This window comes from Saccostrea cucullata, unplaced genomic scaffold (assembly GCF_032062105.1).
Source record: "Saccostrea cucullata isolate Sc308-1 unplaced genomic scaffold, CSIRO_AGI_Scuc_v1 ctg151, whole genome shotgun sequence".
In the NCBI taxonomy this organism is placed as follows: Eukaryota; Metazoa; Mollusca; class Bivalvia; order Ostreida; family Ostreidae; genus Saccostrea; species Saccostrea cuccullata.
The window spans coordinates 177,776-197,451 of record NW_026928016.1 but is presented as its reverse complement, the minus strand read 5'-3'; the positions used below and the strand labels follow the sequence as shown (position 1 = coordinate 197,451).

The following is a 19,676-nucleotide window of genomic DNA, read 5'->3' as shown; positions in this document are numbered from 1 at the left end:
TCAGGGTGTCTGTCTGTCTGTTACGCTTTAGGGTACCTTTCTCATCCGCAAGTCCTCCTATACCACTGAAAGAAATTTAAAATGAAACTATGCGTCTATTTTAAGTTTTAGAGTTGAAATTGATCTTTAAGATTCTTCTCTGCTCCTGTGTATTAAACAAACAAACTGAATGTACACAGTTATAGTGAGCAAGGGTGTCCCTTCCAAAATTGTGAATTCCATGGCCCCAAGGTCAGGGGTTCTGGTGGTAGGGATAAGATTCTATTGATTATAAATTGAAAATGCATTAACTCTTTGAAAATCTTCTCCTTTGCGTCTGGGTATCAAACAAACTAACAACATACATACATATAGTTATGATGAGCAAGGGTGCCCCTCCCAAAATTGTGAATTTAATGGCCCGAGGATCAGGAGTTCTGTTGATAGGGCGGGGTTCTATTGATTATATATGTATGGTGAAAATGCGTAATTCTTTGAGAATCTTCTACAGACCATCCTGGGTTTTTATCATACTAACTTCATACATACTTATGCTGAGCAAGGGTCCTTCCAGAATAGTGAATTTCGAGGCTCCTTGGTCAGAGGTATCGTAGGGGGGTTGGGGCTCTAATGATTATTTTAAAAGTACTGAAAATGAATAAATGCTTTGAAATTTACTTCTTAATTGATCAAACATTTATTTTTTATGATGAGCAAGGGTGCCTTTTCCAAAATCGTGAAATGTGTGGTCGCAAGGTCAGGGGTTCCAGTGAGTTGGGGACACCCTTTTGATTATTGCTGACACATTTTTCAGATTAATTGAAATGATTTTTTTGTTCCCCTTGCCAACGCTGCCTACTAGTATGGATATTATGTAACCAAACTAAGCATTCTAATTATGATGAACAATGGTGCCTCTTTCAAAATTGGGAATGTCATGGCCTCTGGTTTAAAACATGATAAATCATGATGAGAGTATGAGTTATGAATGTATCTTGATATTGAGAGTATATGTTAGTTATGCTAATAAATTTACAAAACTATATGGGCATATTTACAAATGAAAGCATTATGGCAACGAACTCAAAGTACAGTTTATATAAAGTAAGAAACTTAGTGAAAAAAAATGTCAGTTAATGACTATGGTAATATGTTTAAGGAATCACTGTCTAGATCCCCGCATGCTCTCCTTTTTAGCTCACCTGAGCCAAAGGCCCAAGTGAGCTTTTCTGATCAAAATTTGTCCGTTGTCTGTCGTTGTCGTTGGCGTTGGCGTCGTTGTCGTCGTTGGCGTTGTCGTTGTTGTAAACTTTTCACATTTTCATCTTCTTCTCAAGAACCACTGGGCCAATTTCAACCAAACTTGCTACAAAGTATCCTTGGGCAAAGGGGATTCAAGTTTGTTCAAATGAAGGGCCACGCCCTCTTCCAAGGGGAGATAATTATGAATTAGAAAAAAATTCATGGCATTTTTAAAAATCTTCTTCTCAAGTACCACTGGGCTAGGAAAGATGAAACTCATGTGGAATCATCCTCAGATAGTGTAGATTCAAGTTTGTTCAAATCATGACCCCCAGGGATAGGGTGGGGCCAAAATGGCCGATCAAAGTTTTACATATGAATATATAGGAAAAATCTTTAAAAATCTTCTTCTCAAGAACCACTGGACCAGGAAAGATGAAACTCATGTGGAATCATCTTCAGGTAGTGTAGATTCAAGTTTGTTCAAATCATGACCCCCTGGGGTAGGGTGGGGCCAAAATGGCTGATCAAAGTTTAACATAGGAATATGCAGGAAAAATCATTAAAAAATCTTCTTCTCAAGAACCACTGGACTAGGAAAGACGAAACTCATTCTGATTCTTCCTCAGGTAGTGTAGATTCAATTTTGTTCAAATAAAATGGCCAATCAAAGTTTTACATAGGAATATATAGGAAAAATCTTCTTCTCAAGAACCATTGAGACAGGAAAGATAAAACTCATGTGGAATCATCCCCAGGTAGTGTAGATTCAACTTTGTTCAAATCATGACCCCTTGGGATAGGCTGGGGCCAAAGTGGCCGATAAAAGTTTTACATAGGAATATCTAAGTAACCTTTTAAAATCTTGTTTTCAAGTACTTTAAAGCCATGCTTAGTGATATTTATAGGGATTCATCCTCAGGTAGTGTAGATTCAATTTTGTTCAAATCATGACCCCCTGGGGGGTTAAAATTCAAGCCCCCCCCCCTCAGCAAAACTTTCAGTTCTGATCTGATGTGTAATTTTTCCTAGCCAATTGCTCAGGTGAGCGATGTGGCCCCTGGGCCTCTTGTTTCCTTAAGCGGGGGACACAGATTCTCTGAATTAGCGTGTTTTTTCGTTATTGTGTAATATTTTATCTTTTTTCTGCCTAGATGTGAGGCATAGATTAAGAACATTTGTCTTTTTACATACACGATCTAAAGAAAGTGAATATAGCTATTAAACGTCATTTTATTGTTCTTCCTTGTGTCTCTTTAGATTTTTTTTCATTTTTTTTAAAATAACAAACACTCATCTCTCTTAGCTAAAACACAATTATTGACTTTCTTTTAAACGCTTTTCAATCGTTGGATTGAATATATTATTGATTTACACTTAAGCCTTTTCTGGTGGGACGAATACAGTTTTAATTTTTATCATATCGCAGCAGATATCCATTAAAAAACTTTTTTAATGTGCTAAAGAAGTTCAATCCACAATTTTTCCTCATTTTCGAAAAGAAATAAAATGGGAAAGTAATTCAAAATATTTATAAAATTTGTGATATTTCATTTCTCAGTTTATTTTTGCTACTGACGAGGTTTTAACTGTGTTTTGTTGAATAAGGAAGGGAGGACAGGTAATGAAACAGATTATGTCTGTACATAAAAAGATCAGGGTTGAGCAATGTTAGTTGTGAAATATCGGAGGAAACTTATGCACATATAGGTCAACATATCCAAAAAACATTGCAAAATTTATCAAGTCAGTATAGAATTTAAATATTATAAATCTAATCTAATAAGTTAACTAATAAGTTAATAAACCTACAAGAGATTTTTTTTTTTCAATATTTTAGCAATTGGTGTTTCTTTTGATGTAAACACTCATCTAAGATGGCTGACGACGTGAACTCGGATTCTGATGATGAAATTGAGTACTCGGGGATGATACAGCCCCCACTCATTAAGCAGCTAAGGACCATTCTGAGTGAATACCCAGACGATGGACAAATACTTAAGGCATATTTACCATTATCAGTCCATATGCCTCATAAAGTCTAAAAAAAATAATTCAGAAACAAAATAACTGTCTCTCCTTCTTCCGTGGGGCAACTTGAGTATCATATTATGAACTGAATTGTTTTTTTAATATTATTTTAAGCCAAAAAGACTACAAATTTTCATGTTCTCGTTCTTGTTTAAATTTATAATATGAAAATTGTAACTCTTTTTAATCGAAAACAACCGTAATTTAGAATGGGCATCCACAGTTAAAACATTTTTATCCAACAACATTCAAGTCATGGGCGTGTATCTATGCAAACAACCACATAAATTATGTGAATTGCTTTTTAAACTAATTATTTGTACAAACAGGAAATCATTCAAAATGCAGAGGATGCCGGGGCTACAGAAATGAAGATTTTGTATGATGGCAGGCGAACGGTTCAGCATGAATCAACAAAGAAAGCGCCATTCAGAAAATACTTCAAAGTAGTTGTTTATGATTAAGTTATCACAACTATCATAAAGAAACCTCATAGTAACGGAATTCAAACCCACATTTTAAATAATCAAACCTTAACTTACGCTTAAGAATTTTTTCGAATTTTGCTCAAAATATTTTATTATTCTTGTTGAAGGGCCCAGCACTGCTAGTTTACAACAATGCCGTGTTTTCAGAAGAGGATTGGAGAGGAATAAAAATGTTGTATAGCAGCATCAAGGAATTTGACAGGACAAAAGTTGGAAGATTTGGACTTGGGTTCAAGTCAGTTTTTCACATAACAGGTAAAAGTTCAAAAGGCAGTATTTAAGTACATACTGAAATATACAAAATAAGACATTAAATGCATACACAAAACTCATCTTTATGTTTCTAAAATAGCATATTTTTTGATAATAATAATTTTAATTATGTTAATTATTAGTATATGTATTATTAGTATATGTGTTTTCCATTTAGTTTAACCTAAGCAAATTTAAAGAAACATACGTTTTTCAGTACACAACATCATTCATTTCAAAAGCAGTCATATGTTGTTAAGCATATTTGAAAATATAATTCCTAAAAATAATAATTCAAAGTTAAATGCACATTGTAAAATACTTTAAATGCTTATGTGCAAAGTAAACAATTTATAATTATTTACACAATTATAAGTGTCATGGATATGGTACATTTATCAGATCATCCATTGATCATCAGCGGGAAGCAGCTTCTGGTGATAGATCCTCATCAAGATTCCTCAAAGGTGTGCCAGACGATGCAGCTCCGCAAACTTCACAAGTACAAGAAGATGAAAGTGGAGGACTGCTTAGAGGCATTCAAAGGGGTTTTGGGGTTTGAGGAAACAACACTTGACAGTGGTCATTTTGAGGGAACAATATTCAGATTTCCTTTAAGGGAAGAGGAGACTGAGTTGTCAGACAACAAATATAACAAATCAAAAGTGAGAGATCTTTTCGAGTCTTTTAAGGACGAAGCTCCAGTTTCACTCCTCTTTTTGAAATGTCTAGAAAGTATTACATTATTGTGGGAAGAAGAAGAAGAAGAATGTTTATACACTATAGACGTAGGAAAATTTCATTTCTCAGTGAACATTAACGAATTTTCGGCGGAAAATGTACGGTCCGCAAGAGAAGATATGAGGTCAAAAATTCAGGACCTGCAAAATACCTTGCCTTCAAAATCTTTCTTGAACAGCTATGATATGACAGTCTGTGTTACAGATGAAGAGCTTAACACTACAACAAAAACATGGAAAGTAATGAACCTGTTCAAGGGAAAGAGCCATATGACATCACACCTTCAAAAACTATCCTTTGATGAATCTCTCTCTTACAGTCCATATGTTGGGGTTGCTATGAACATGGATTTTCCTTTGAATTTCCAAGGTCACGTTTTTTGCTTTTTGCCACTCCCGTTGACGGAGAAAAGCTTGAGTGGTTTGCCAGTTCATGTAAATGGATTTTTTGCTCTAAGCCAAAATAGAAGGGTTGTAAAATGGCCTACGGCAGATCAGATTCGACACAACGCACATACAGATAAAGCCATCCAATGGAACCAAGCTCTTGTTACAGAAGTCTTGTCGGAGCTCTATTCTCTATTTATTCATGAGTTAGCTAAAGAAAGTCAAAGGCAAGAAAACCAGAAAAAGTTTGTGGCAGCCGTGTCCCAGTGCATTCCAGATGTAGACAACATTGACGAACACTGGAAAATTTTGATTTCTCCCATGATCACAAAACTGAAAGACATGCCATTGTATTTTACATTAAATGACGGTGGAAAGTGGATCAATAAGACTGAAGCTGTTTTCCTCAGAGCTAACAATTTTAGTCATGCAGGTATTTACAGAAATTATACAAAATTGAATTTAAACAAAAACATTGGTGACAAGACCACCCTTATTGTAAATCAAAACGCCTTCTGATTTGGTCTGCTATTTTCTAAATTTTATTGAAATCTTAGAATACCTTATATTTTTCCTCTTATGTATTTCTGAAACTTTCTATTAATATTTTTCCTCTTATTTATTTCTTAAACTTTGTATTAATAAGTGGAGGGAGTCGAAACAACAGTTCGAAAAATTCTTGAAAAATATCATCAAAATACCGTGGATGTGGAGGACCATGTGTGGAAGACATTGAAACTGGAGGGAAATTGTGAGGTCACACCTGACTTTCTAGATAAGTAAGTGTACAAACACATTCTGTTTGATTATCAGTTATTTGATTTCATATGTGAAAGCTGCGAAACCCATTTTGGGACATATATTCAGACATGGTGTTTCATTTTGCTTTAGACCTAAATGTCTACATATTGGTAACAGCAGTTGTACTTTTAGGATTTTGAGAAAGTCGGAGGAATATACAAGTTGCAGTAATCATGACAAACTGAATCTGCTTCGATTTTTGAGATTTTGTAATGTGAACAAACTGGAAGGCCTTTATCTTGTTCCACTGCAAAATGGAAGATACACCAAATTCAGTCGCGACAAGATCAACACTAACATAATACACATGGTGCCTCATGAGGTCATGGACATATTGGTTGGAATGGATGATGTATTGTTGCGTACTTTACCACCTGATCTCCAAGAAATGTTTTCTGGTCTTATCAAAAAAGGTAATGTAACACATATTGTCATTGCGTATCATGCTTAATACATGTATACTTTTTAGTAATTTTAAACAAAATAAAATTTTACAAAAAAATTTATTAAGCAGGATTCCATTGTTATTTTAATGATATCCATGTATATTTCCTCTTATCAACTTTTTTTCAGGCGTATACCAGATCCAGCGCATGCATGAAAGGAATTTCATTGATCTCCTTAAACAAACAATTCAAAAAAATATAGGTGACAGTCCATATCCAATCAAATGGACGATTTCAAAGTCAAATCTTAATTATGAATGGCTTGAAAATGTGTGGAACTACGTTGTCAGAGTATTCCCTAATAATCTTGGAATAGTGTCGCACCTCCCGCTAATTCCAGAAGAAATACAGGGCACTGAATATAGATTGCATTCACTGAGTGAACATTTGATACAAGGTCAGTTGTCTAAAAATATTACCATGTGTTTAGAATTGCTATCAATCAAAGTTTTGGATTCATTGCCCGAGTTTGTTCTTCAGCATCCGCAATTATACAAATTCCTACCTGGTTCCTCTATAGCAATTCTTATCAATGCTATTGATACTGTTGGCCGCATGTATAATTGGACAGAAAAGGTTGAGCAGTTCAACGAAAACACTACAGAAGATCAGAAAAAAGAATTCTTACGATATTTTAGCACAGGATACCAACCCCTGAGCGAATGTGCAAAACGAGTATTTCAGAACGTAAAACTTTTTAAAACTGAGAAGGGCTATGTAAGCATTGTTCAAAATCAAAGAATCCTTTCACAAAATTTACCTGTGCGCTATCCTTCAGATGTCATTCTCACAAGTGATGCAGAAATCATTTCCTTTGCAAAGGAACTTGGGGCAAGAGAGCTAGGAGACTTACAAGTTTATAAAGAAATCTTGCAGTGTGTTCTGGACAATATATTTTATAGTCCTGAAGAACAACTTCAAGTAATGAAATTTGTCATAGAAAAAAAGGTTTACAACAGAAATGAAGAGCTCATGCATCTTATAAGAAGCGTGCCGTTTGTTCAGACCAACACACACGTGTACAAAAAAGCCTCTGAGTTATACGATCCAGATGATGAAATAGTATGTATGATAATTGTAGACCAGTCAATGTTTCCAGCCAAAAGTATTCAGGCTAAAGGTCTGAAAGTTCTCCGAAAACTTGGACTTAAGTCTAGGGAAATGTTAACAGCAACAGATATTTATCATGCTGCTTTCGAAATCCATAGGAGCAGCATTGAAAATCGCGTAACTTCTACTGAAAGAGAAAGACAATCAGCACTTATGGAAGTGTTAATCAGTAGACGACAATTGTTTCAGAAGATTGTGCAAGACACAGGAAAAACTCTCAGAGAGTTCCTGATGCATTTAGAAATAATACGACCACACAAAAGCTCAGGTTCTTGGATACCAAATTTGTCTTTGTTCGAATCGAATCATTTTTACAGCAAACCATCTGATGTATATCATAGTGAGTACAAGGCACTTGTCGGATCTGTCGCCCCAATTATTTCCTCTGATACATCTTCGATACTTGTTGAGGAATTTGGATGGCATAGAACACCAGATTTAGAACTTGTTTTGAAACAACATTCCAAATATGTAGAAAATTACGATGAGGACTACAAATCAGAATATCTCCTCCCAGTGAAGCTTCTTTATAAACACCTAGCTGAACTCCATTCATTAAAAAGGAACATCATCATACCACTTGAAAATATGTGGATGGGTGACGGATTTACTCCACCTGATCAAATATACATCAACAAAAGTCCCAGTGACATTGATCTTCACCCATATCTTGTGTCTTTACCAAAGGAGTTTCAAACACAAGAAATAAAACAGTTAGCAAGGCATCTTGGCTGCATGTCCCAGCAATCAACGGAAACACTCATCAACATTTTGAATTCATTGAAAAACAAACATGAAAAGGGACAACTCAGGATGGACTGTGTTGACCGAGATCTTGACATCGTTGTAAGGATATTGAATAAACTGAAGTACGTCTCAGAAATCAGAAGCATGAATGTTCCAGTCCCAATTCACTCCAGCTCCAAAACAAAATTAGAATTTAAACTTTCCAGAGATTGTAATTATTGCAATGCAGAATGGTTGAAAGATTTAGCTGAGGAGGAAGGGGAATCAATGTATTTTGTTCACGAGGATGTGACATCTGACACGGCAGCAAAATTAGGTGTTCCATCTCTCACAGAAAATTTGCTTTCAGAGACTGAAGGTATCCAAGAGTGGGGGCAATCCGAACCATTAACAAGGCGGATAAAGAATCTTCTAAAAGATTACAAGGATGGATTTGCAGTTCCAAAAGAAATAGTACAAAATGCAGATGATGCTAAAGCCAAGAAAGTGTGCTTTCTGTATGATGAAAGAGAAAATATGGACTGTAGAACAAGGCTAATTGACGAAAATATGGAATCGTGCCAAGGACCAGCCCTATGGGCTTTTAATGATGCTTTATTTTCTCAAAAGGATTTAGAAAATATCACAAAACTGAGTGGGGCGACCAAAGCAGACGATTTAACTAAAGTTGGTAAATTTGGATTGGGATTTTGCTCAGTATACAATCTAACAGACGTCCCTTGTTTCATTACCGGATCAAATTTGGTTATTTTTGATCCACATGCAAAATACCTTGGTAAAGCTGTGAAAAAAAGTAACCCTGGACTTAAAATAGACCTAAGAGCAACAAAAAACAAGATTTTGCTAAGAAGGATGAAAAACCAATTTCTGCCGTTTCATAAAATCTTTGGTTGCAATCTAGAAACTGAAACCCCGTGGTTTGAAGGAACCCTCTTCCGATTTCCACTGCGAACAAAAGAACAGGCCTTTCAAAGTGAAATCAGTGAAAAAATATATGATCAACATGAAATGGAAAGTATGATACGATTGTTTACGGAAAACGCAGGAAACTTGCTTCTTTTCACGCAACATGTAAAAGAAATTGAATTCTATCATCTTTCCAGGAAAGGCAGTGCAAATGAAATGGTTCTTCTACATCGAGTATGCCGAGAAGATACTATGCACAATTCTGATATATTGTCTTCTTTTGGATCAAGTATGAAAGAATGTCAAAAGGATTTTCGCAAAAGCCCTCAACAAGTTCTTCAAACAGCATTAGTGAATATAACAACTGAAGTTAATGATTATTGCAAGCAGATTTTCAAGTCAAACATAGAAGGATCTGTAACAAAATGGTTCATATCATGGGCATCAGGTACGTCTGCAAGCTTAAAAATAGGGAAAGATTCTGTAGTCCAAGGTGCTCTGCCACTTGCAAGCATAGCAGTTTATGTTGAGGAGGAAGATGGCTTTTTAAAACATAAAACCTTACAAACAATACCAAATGGATTTTACAAAGAAAGTCATATTTTTTGTTATCTACCTTTACCGGTTACCTCACCTCTTCCAGTACATATCAATGGATCATTTGCTGTATCTTCAAATCGAAGACAACTTTCTTCAAAAACAACCGACGACAAAAACGATTTTGGGCATGAGTGGAATCAAGCATTGTTGTCTGACGCAGTAGTTCAAGCATATATCCATTTAATTGAAACAATGGAAGCAAATAACATAATGTGTGAAAAGTACCAGGATTTGTGGCCAACAGTCTCAAAAAATACTGAAAATACTGAATTTGATATCTTCTTTAGAACATTTTATGAAACAGTTCTTCAGCGAGACTGCAAAGTTTTTTGTAGAGATCGAATGTGGTTACCTTTGAGTAAAGCAATATTCTTGGACCCAGTACTGCAAACGTCAAAAATAGGGAAAATAGCCACAGATGCAACAAACCATTACAAGAGAAATGAACAGGTTTACCTGATTCCACTGGAAAAACAGATTTCAATGAGTTTTGAGACATTATTTGGGAGATTACCTGAGAAGATACAGTCGAAAATTATCTCTTTAGAAAGTTTTTATTTGGAGATATTTTTGAAAAATATCAGTGATAAATATTGGTCATGTGAAATGATTACAAATCTTGTCTTATTTGCATTAGACGAGGCAAACAAATCGGTGAAGTCAAAGATTGAAACAATCAGATGTATTCCTACAACCCCCAACAGTACACTGAAGAAGCCATGTGAGTTGGTGAAGCGAGAAGGGCGAGCAGCGTCCTTGTTTTACGAGGAAGACGAATGTTTTGTTGCAAGAGAGTTTGAATCATATTCTCGTCAAGTAGTATTGAAGTCAATGGGAATGATGATAGATGAGATCAATGAAGACATCTTGATTGAACGAATTTCTTCAGTTCAAAGTACTGCTGAGAAATGTGCAAAATGTAGCATTCAAAGATGTAATAACATTTTAAAATATCTTCAAGATAGCAAATTTTTATCGAAAAATTTAGCCTATCAGGTAAAAAACATGGCATTTCTACCAACTTTACCAAAGCCAACAAACTGGACATTGTCTTGGTTCTTAGATGACAGTAACTGCGAAAGATTTACATCAAGGTGTTCTCTGCACTTTGAAGAAAACTTCACATGTGCCCTGGCTAAACCATCGGATCTTTATTCAGACTCTTGCAAAAATTTGGTCGGGTGTCGAGAACTCATTATAGATATGTCAGTGTTGCAGGTATCAATGTATCCAAAAAATGTGCTTCTGGAAATTGGTGTAAATTTCAAAAAGGAAGTACAGACAGCCAAAGTAGTTGATCAGCTTACCGATATATGTCAAACAATTGACCCCGCTTCATTTTCGGACGTCTCCAAAATGTTGTTGAGAAATATTTGTGCTGATATATATGAATACCTAGACAGTGTTTGCCGAAATGAATCTTCGTCAGAAATTGAAATGTTGCGAGAAGAACCCTGTCTTCTCATTGATGATAGATTTGTAAAGCCAAAACAAACTGCACTCTCTATTCCAGTCAATTGCTCTCCAGAATTATACGGCTTAGATCGCATCACATGGAAAAGCAACACTATATTTTTGCAAAGAATTGGTGTTAAACAGGAATTTCAAGAAGAAGATGTAATTCCAGTCCTTGAAAATATGGCTAAGAAACACAAAGGTAAATTAGATGAACAATCTTTAGATCTTGCGTGTAATCTTGTCGAATTACTAGCGAAAGTGTACAAAAGAACTAAGTATCCTGAGGAATTTCTTGATATTTGTATTCCTGATGAAAATGGAATCTTTTCTCCGATTCGTCATTTGTGTTTGGATGACAGTACAATGTTACAAAAGGGAGAGTCTTTAAAATACCCACATCCAAAGATTAGAGAGGCAGATGCTAGAATCCTAGGTGTGCAGTCAAAGATCAGTGGTTCACTTATGCAAAATTATGTAAAACAATTGAAGCCGTTCGGACAAAGAGAGGAGCTTTCAGATCGAATCAAGAGAATACTTCAGGAGTATCCTTTCAGTGAAGGGGTTTTAAAAGAAATGTTGCAAAATGCTGATGATGCCAAGGCCACAGAAGTAATGTTCATAACAGATTTTAATACATATAAGGCGGAACAAATATTTAGTTCTTCCTGGCATCCTCTTCACGGACCTGCTCTTTTAGTCTACAACAATAGTCACTTTACCGAAAATGACATTTTAGGAATTCAACATTTAGGAAAAGGTTCAAAAGGGGATGATCCTACAAAAACTGGACAATATGGAGTTGGTTTCAATGCTGTATATCACATAACAGATGTTCCATCATTCCTTTCTAAATCGCCACAAGGTGACAAAGATACATTGTGTGTTATGGATCCGCATTGTAAGTATGCACCGGGTGCAAATGAATATTCTCCCGGGGCACAATTTACGCAGCTAAGTGATTTAAGAATTCCATTCGCAGATGTATTCAAATGTTATCATGAGGATATTCTACTACAATCATCAGGCACAGTATTTCGATTGCCTCTTCGCACTTCTCAATTTGCAAGGGAGTCTGAACTTTCAAATAAAGAAGTTTCACAACAAATTATCTTGAATATGTTGAAGACATTTGAATCGGAGATGACAAAATCTTTATTATTTTTGCGAAATGTGACAAAAATATCAATAGCAAGCATCGAAAATGGAAAATTAGTTGTGAAAAATACAACTGAATTATTGCTTTCAGATGAAGACAAATTCAAAAAATCAGAATTTGACAAATATGTCGTGAACATGTCTTCTATGTTTCGGCAGAGAGGAGAAATTGTCATGATGAAGGAAAATGATGTAACTTATTTTGTGAAAATCAAAAGTACGTCTGAAAAAGAAAGCAAATGGTGTATCATTCAAAAGTTTGGATTCAGTGAAGGAATTCATATTCCAAACTCAGTTCAAGATGCTTTCGATGATGAGAACTTGGGCCTTCTGCCTCAGGGAGGCATTGCAATGCCTTTGGATAGATCTCTATCAAATGCAACTGCATTTTGTTTCTTGCCTCTACCTTGTCAAACAGGTTTGACTTTGCACATCAATGGTCATTTTTCCCTGGACAATGAATCTAGAAGAGATCTGTGGAAAGATGATAAAAGAGAATACAGAACAGAGTGGAACTACATGTTACTATCTCATGTTATCGCTCCAATCTACGCTAAAGCATTGAATTTGTTGCAGAGTATTCTGGGGTTATCTTCCTCAGAAGAATGCGAAAGCAGAAATCTTCAGAGAAAGCTTGATGTCTTTCATAGTTTCTTTCCAAACCTTGAATTAGCCAGTAACCATTATTGGAAACGTCTTGGGAAAGCAGTTTATGAATGTATTGCAGAGGGAAAAATGAACTTGTTTTTTTCACGCCGTTTAATCAAGCAAAACGTTTCCAGAGTCTTTGGCTATTCCCTGTATGAAGAAAACGGAAAAGTTCTTTTCAACAAAGATTACAGAGACGATGAAAAGATAATTGAAATTGCAAAGGACTTAAACATTAAACTTGTAGATACACCAATAATGATCTGCACATGCATTGAAGATGCCGGTATATCAATTGACAAGTTAAATCCAGAAAATGTTATTGATTTTCTGAAGTCCGAAAACTGTGAAATTAGAAAAATTATCGGAAGTGATGGATTTTTAGAATTGGCAAAATCACCTTTCAAAACAACCGAACGTTTACATGCATGTTTAGAGTTTTGCATGAAAACTGAAAACTTCAACGTTGAAGTAGAAGGCCTTCCAATCTGTTTGTTGGAAACGAGAAATCTTGTAGAATTTCGAAGCAATAATCCGGTCTTAATTACGCCTTTTTCAGACTTGATACCAAGTTCGGCTGAAAAGAAACTTCATAAATTATTGCATGAACTACTCTCGAAAGTGGAAATTAATTGTATTGAACGGATGACTGTTCAAAAGTTTGAAGAACACCTGAACTTTGAATTGGATTATGACAGATATCGTCATAAGGTTTGTCAATGGAACCCTAATCAGTCAAACATTCCAAACAAAGAGTGGATGAAGAAACTTTGGAAATTCATTAAGAGAGAGTTGGGTGAGACACGAAATCAAGTAGAAATAAAACGCCTGATTCATCCAATTCTTCCATGGTGCCTTATTCCTACCACACAAGTGAGTGGGAAACGATTCATGGGACTTTTAGACGATGTTAAACATTCACTCATTCCAGTTGAATTCGCCTGGCATATCATCAATTTGTCATCTTTTCAACCTGCCATGGAAATATCTCTAGGGAAACTAAATTTACCTCTTTTAAATGAAGATTGCCTGCCGCCATCTCATCCACTGCCCCATCTCGTTGCTTCGCAAGATCGTATAACGGATGTTTTAGAATGTCTGTATGCCCATAGACAATTAATTTGTGAAAATGAACAAATAAAAGTTGATGATTGTAGCAGAATTTTAGAGTACTTTGCAGGGGGACTAACAGAATTACTGAGCTCTGAAAATGCAGGAGTTTTACTTGACAAGTTAAGAAAACTCCCATTATTCACGACTGTGCATGGACAAAAAATTAGTCTTGAAGAAAATCGTGATATATTAGTTCTTCCTGGTGGACTTCCAGCAAATGGAATGAACATGTGGGCTGAAAAGACAAGAAAAATTTTGCTATGCAGAAATGAAAGACTGCAATGCATTTTTGAGCGTTTCAACGTTACAGAGCATAGCATAAGTGAAGTATATAGGGTACACATTCTTCCATCCTTTTTCAATATACCCCAAGAGCATAGATTGGTTCATCTTGAATATATCAAAGATCATTTGTTAAAACATTCAACTAGCTATAGTGAGGAACAAAAAAGACTTGTTAAGGCACTAAAGGAAATACCATTTATACCCCATGTTGATGGAACTCAAAAAGTAGCTTCAGATTTCTTTAGTCCTTTCAATGACGTCATGAAGAAAATGTGCCCGGATCCAAAATGTTACCCGCCTCATCCATTTTCAACTCTTCCTTGGAAAAAGTTTATGACTTTAGTTGGCATGAAAACCGAAATTACGGAAGACTTGTTTTTAGAGTTTGCGTTGCAGATAGAAACACAAGGACGCCATGGATTGTCTGAAAATATTGAAAACAAGTCGAGATGCCTTGTTCATCACCTATTATATGCAACTCAGCTTCACTCCTCAGGTTTTCTGAAACGAGTAAGTCGAATCAAATTTGTTCCTCCGCATCCTATAAATTCAACATATTGTCAGATATATCCTTGTCCACGAGATGAATCAAATCATCTGATACAATTCAAGGGATCTGTGATAAACAAATATGAACCAATCATTTGGACACAATGTCGTGTTTTGCCTTTTTGGATTAGCAGTGTAAAAAGTGCTGGAGGACTTGAATTGTGTGAACTTGGAGTTCAGAAACCAACAGCAGAGACAGTTCTCACTCACATTCAATCCGTGTGCAACAAAATTGGAAGTATGTCGGAAAAGGATCTGAATTCTCTAAATATCTCTAAAATTTCAAGTCTGATGAAGACATTTTATGAATATGCAAATGATTCAAAAGTCTTACAAAAGATGGACATTCCAACTTTCAAGAGAATTCCATTTGTCTTCATGTCAGATCTCCCATGCTTATTACCTTGCGAAAGATTCATTCTTCAGCTGGAGGAAAAATACAAAATGATACCATATTTGTTGACTTTACCAGATGAATATTTTGCTTTCTTTCCCATTTTTGAAAAACTTGGAGCTTCCAGAAAAATTTCGGCAAAAACATTTGCGAAGGTTTTAGAGCAAATTCATTCCAGTGATGATACACTAAATGTCAATGAACTGAAAACTGCACAAAAAGCCATGGCATTTCTATTCGAATTTCTCTCATCCGATGATGATGTTTCACAAGCGTTGGACAACCAGGTACTTTACCTCTTGACTAAAGAAGGCAAGTTATTAACAGCTGAATCATTAATGCACATAGATTTTCCCTTCATGGGTAAAGTTATAAAAGCGGAAGAACACTTTAATATACTATCATCTGTAGAGGGAATGGATGTAGAAAGCTTTCGAACAAAAATAAAATGTCTGCCAAAGAGAATAAGACCAATGTTTATATCTGATGTTATAACATCTGAAGTTGATGTATCAAACGCCGATGTCAAAGACAACCAAGTATCAAGAGAAATAAATGACTTTCTAACAAGCAGTGAATTTATCAATGGAATCCTTAGATTGGTTTACCAAGAAAAGCTTGACAAAAGGGAAAAACTTCCATCAGATGCTGAGATTTCTCATCTAAAGGAAAATTTGCGTGGAATTTGTATGAAATGTGCAAGCAATCTACAGGAAAAGTTCACTTACCAAAACAAACATATTCAAAGCAGACCCCGTTCGTGTTGTGTTAAGTACCTTGAAGAAAATGGTCATTTGAAATGTACAATTTATATCAATTTTTCTGATGAAAATGACCCAGAGAAGGTTGTAAAAAAATGTCTTGATGTCATTTCTACTGCCATTAGAAAAAGCACTGGTTGTAATTTCGAGAAAGCACTGTCAGATTACCTCCATATGATATGCAACAAAGTAAGAAGTCGTGATGAAATCGAATCCTTATTGGATGAACGTTATGTTCAGTCTCTAAACAGAAAACACAAAGATTTCTCCCATCAGCTGCCCAATCCTGGTGATGTTGTAGAAATCCGATGGCATGGCATTTTAGACAACGCCTTCATTTCCTTTGAGCCTAATGAATATGTTGCACATCTTACTGGAACGAATAGCAAGGGAGATATGGAATACAAATACGCAATAGTGAAAGAAAAGCTTTCAACATCTGTCAATACAAATGATAAAATATTTCTGCAAGCATACCTTGTTCAAATTGGGCCACAAAAAGTCATAGAAATGAAAGCCTATGAACTATACAAATTTAATCGATCCAAGGTACCGGACGATAGTAACACTTTCGAAGCTTTTCAGATTCAAGTGTTATATCAAAGGGAACCATCAGAAGAAACAAGTTCCAAGAACAATTTACCATCTAGAGATAATAGAACACTGGAGGAAATATTCAAAGAAATCAGAGAATGTTTGAAACATGCATTCACATTGCCAAAAGAACAAAGAGGGAATATATGTCGCAGAGTAATGTTCCAATGGCATCCAGATAAAAATCCAGATGATGTTGAAAGAGCAACTAAAGTATTTCAGTATATAAGAAATATCATTCAAAAACTTGAAAATGGAGAAAATGTTGAAGAAACAGATAAAACAGAACAAACAAATAAACCTCATCCTTGGAGTGATGAATTTTTTAGAGAATTTGAAACCTTTTTCCGAAGAGAACAAGAGTACCAACATCACTTCCATCATTTTCATCGACCTTCGACGTCATCGAGAAGACCACATCAACGGCCTGAGGAAACCTACTGTCCAAACCCACAACCATTTGAAGCATCCAAATGGCTTGAAGAATCAAAGTATGACCTGCGCTTTGCGAGAAATATCGCATGCTCAGGGGAAGATTTCTTCAACTGGATTTGTCTTTCCAGTCATCAAGTATGTAATTAATACTTTTAGCGCTAAATAATTTAATTCAAATCTGATATATAATAAATTTATCCCTATACTCAAAATAAATTTGTCTGAACCTTGTCTTTAAAAGAATTATTTTATATGGAAGTACAAAAACATCTATGATTATGTCATTTGAATTAAACTATTAGTTGTTTTCTGTACACCAAAAAAGTTATAGTGATTTTTTTTTCCATGCACTTGTTTCTTATTCTGTACATGAATTGGATGCAATATCCAGTGAAATAAATTTCAAACTTACATAAATAAAACGAAAGTTTAGGGTCATCTGAGTTACTCGTGGCCTACTTCTGCCTGTTTTCGTCCATCGTCGTCCATATGTTATCAGTTTCTTCTTTGGACCTTATGAACTTACTTCAATCGATTTTGGCACACAAGTATTTTCATGGGGTCAAATTTTCGAGGTTTGGAGAAAGATTTTAGTTTATTGGGCATTGATTTCGTGATTGGGGAATATTTACGTAGTATAGTAGTATAGTAATGCATATGAAATTTGAAATTTCGTGGTAGTCATAAATCGTCAATTTCTCCATGCCTCAAAAACAACGAAATTTAAACCCCCACAAAAATTACTGGTTTCAAAGTAAAACATTTACGAGTATACGGGAACAAAAATTATTAAACTCATGGACCCTGCCCCACCCCCAACCCACCCCCGGGACCTGAGGGGCGAGACTTTCAGAACCATCAAAATTAGTTTAATCTTTAAGTCTTCATCTGGACCAGACAAACTGTTGGCTAGATTGTAATAAGTAGTAAACTCTCTACCAAAATTGTGAAATTTATAGCTCCAGGGTCAGGTGTTGTAGAAAAAATTATAAATGAAGAGTAGGTAAACTTTAACTGAATCATGAAAAAAGAAAACGGAAACACTCAAATTTATTTTTAATAAAATTCTGGATTGGATGTCAAATCACTTAGAAGAAAATTATATGCCCTAAACTTCCAAAGACATTAGCATAAACTTCCCCTTATCTCAGCATTCGGGTCCGAAGGTGGTTCAGGCTTGGTCATGTATTAAAAAAGCCGTTTGAAAACATTATTTTTTACTAATGGAATTTCATCTGTAAACTTTTTGTATTATTTAAAACAACACCAAATTGTTACATTATACATTACCCTTGATTACATTTATTTAAACTTAAGGGTGCTTATTTGGTCATATAATATGAAAAATACATTACAACTTCGAAATCTTTCTAAAGAGCACAAATTCTTTTATCAGTCAAACTGTATTCAAAATTATGAGTATATAACCTTTTACCAATTTAAAGATTATAAATTTGATTCCTCTTGTTCAAGCCTCAATGTGTAGCCAAGCATAGTGAAAATTTCAATTAGGCCTTAAAAGTGATCATTTAGACCAAAATTGTGCATCAAAACTTTAAAAGTTAAATGTAAAACATAAAGTCTGCTGCATCTGTAAATGCCTGGTCATCAGTCTGGTCATGTCTTTTACATATTTTTTAAATTTCTTCATTTGAAGGCTGCAGAAAAAGCATTGATAGCCTGGCAGTACAGCGAGGATGCCAACCGTGTTGTGCGTTATGAAAATTTATCAGATCTTGCTCGAACATGCCCTGTAGATATCCAACGTTCAGCACAAGACTTACAAAACTTAACACAAGAAACTAAAAGAATGAGGTATCCAGACGGGAATCATAAACCTTCCACGGCATACAACACTGTCCAAGCAAATCGAGCATTGGAGCTGGCTGAATTTATAGTAGAAAAGGTTGATGACCTCTTAATGTGAAATATAAACTGAAGAAAGTGATCGTTTTTTTAGTTTTGTTTTATTTTGTAAAGAATATTTTTCTCTATGCAACAAATGTATGTGTAACAGTTCCAATTTCATTTAGAGTTTTTTTAAATGTATTTCAACTTTGCTTTATCACTTTTAAAATTGACAATTCACAGTTGTAAGTATATTTGTAGATAAAAATATATGTATTTGTAGTTGATTTTTAAAAAGTTTTTTTTTTTTGCATGAATGTATGTGTCCTTAAAATGATTCAAATATCTCTATATTATTGTTTGAGTTTATATAATGCACCCCTATATGAAATGTGACAAATGGCTTCTTTACTTCTAATCAGAAAAACGGATTTTGTTCTCATTTTAATGCAGTATAATCTATTCTTATGTATTACTTAGGATTTTTCTGCATTGCTTAAGGATGTACAACACACCTACCCCAAAAAATTCCTGTCGTTTAATTTTCGTTATTTTTGTATATTTAGTACATGACTATATCTACTGCAGGTATGCACATTTTGGACAAAATCGTTCGAGTGGTTTTTGGACAGGAACTTCCAAAAGTTACCCCCCTTAAGTTGTTTACAAAGAGAGAAAATTTTAATCAATGAACTACTTAAACCTTT

The 19,676-nt window shown here is 35.1% G+C and overlaps 1 protein-coding gene across 2 annotated transcripts in view; it reads left to right on the top strand.

The window, feature by feature from the left end:
* Positions 1 to 3,092: 3,092 nt before the first annotated feature.
* The window catches only part of LOC134276194 (sacsin-like), a 56,710-nt gene continuing 40,126 nt past the window's right edge, over positions 3,093 to 19,676 (top strand). Inside the window, exons 1-8 of one of the 2 annotated variants that reach the window (XM_062758472.1) lie at positions 3,093 to 3,224; positions 3,582 to 3,698; positions 3,848 to 3,995; positions 4,395 to 5,552; positions 5,766 to 5,898; positions 6,053 to 6,333; positions 6,494 to 17,256; positions 18,779 to 19,473. In XM_062758472.1, coding sequence (XP_062614456.1) covers positions 3,099 to 3,224; positions 3,582 to 3,698; positions 3,848 to 3,995; positions 4,395 to 5,552; positions 5,766 to 5,898; positions 6,053 to 6,333; positions 6,494 to 17,256; positions 18,779 to 19,048 — 12,996 coding nt within the window. In that variant the 5' untranslated portion in view covers positions 3,093 to 3,098 and the 3' untranslated portion in view covers positions 19,049 to 19,473. Of the gene's footprint in view, positions 3,225 to 3,581; positions 3,699 to 3,847; positions 3,996 to 4,394; positions 5,553 to 5,765; positions 5,899 to 6,052; positions 6,334 to 6,493; positions 17,257 to 18,778; positions 19,474 to 19,676 lie in introns of those variants that run through there. The other variant, XM_062758474.1, reaches the window with a different exon arrangement.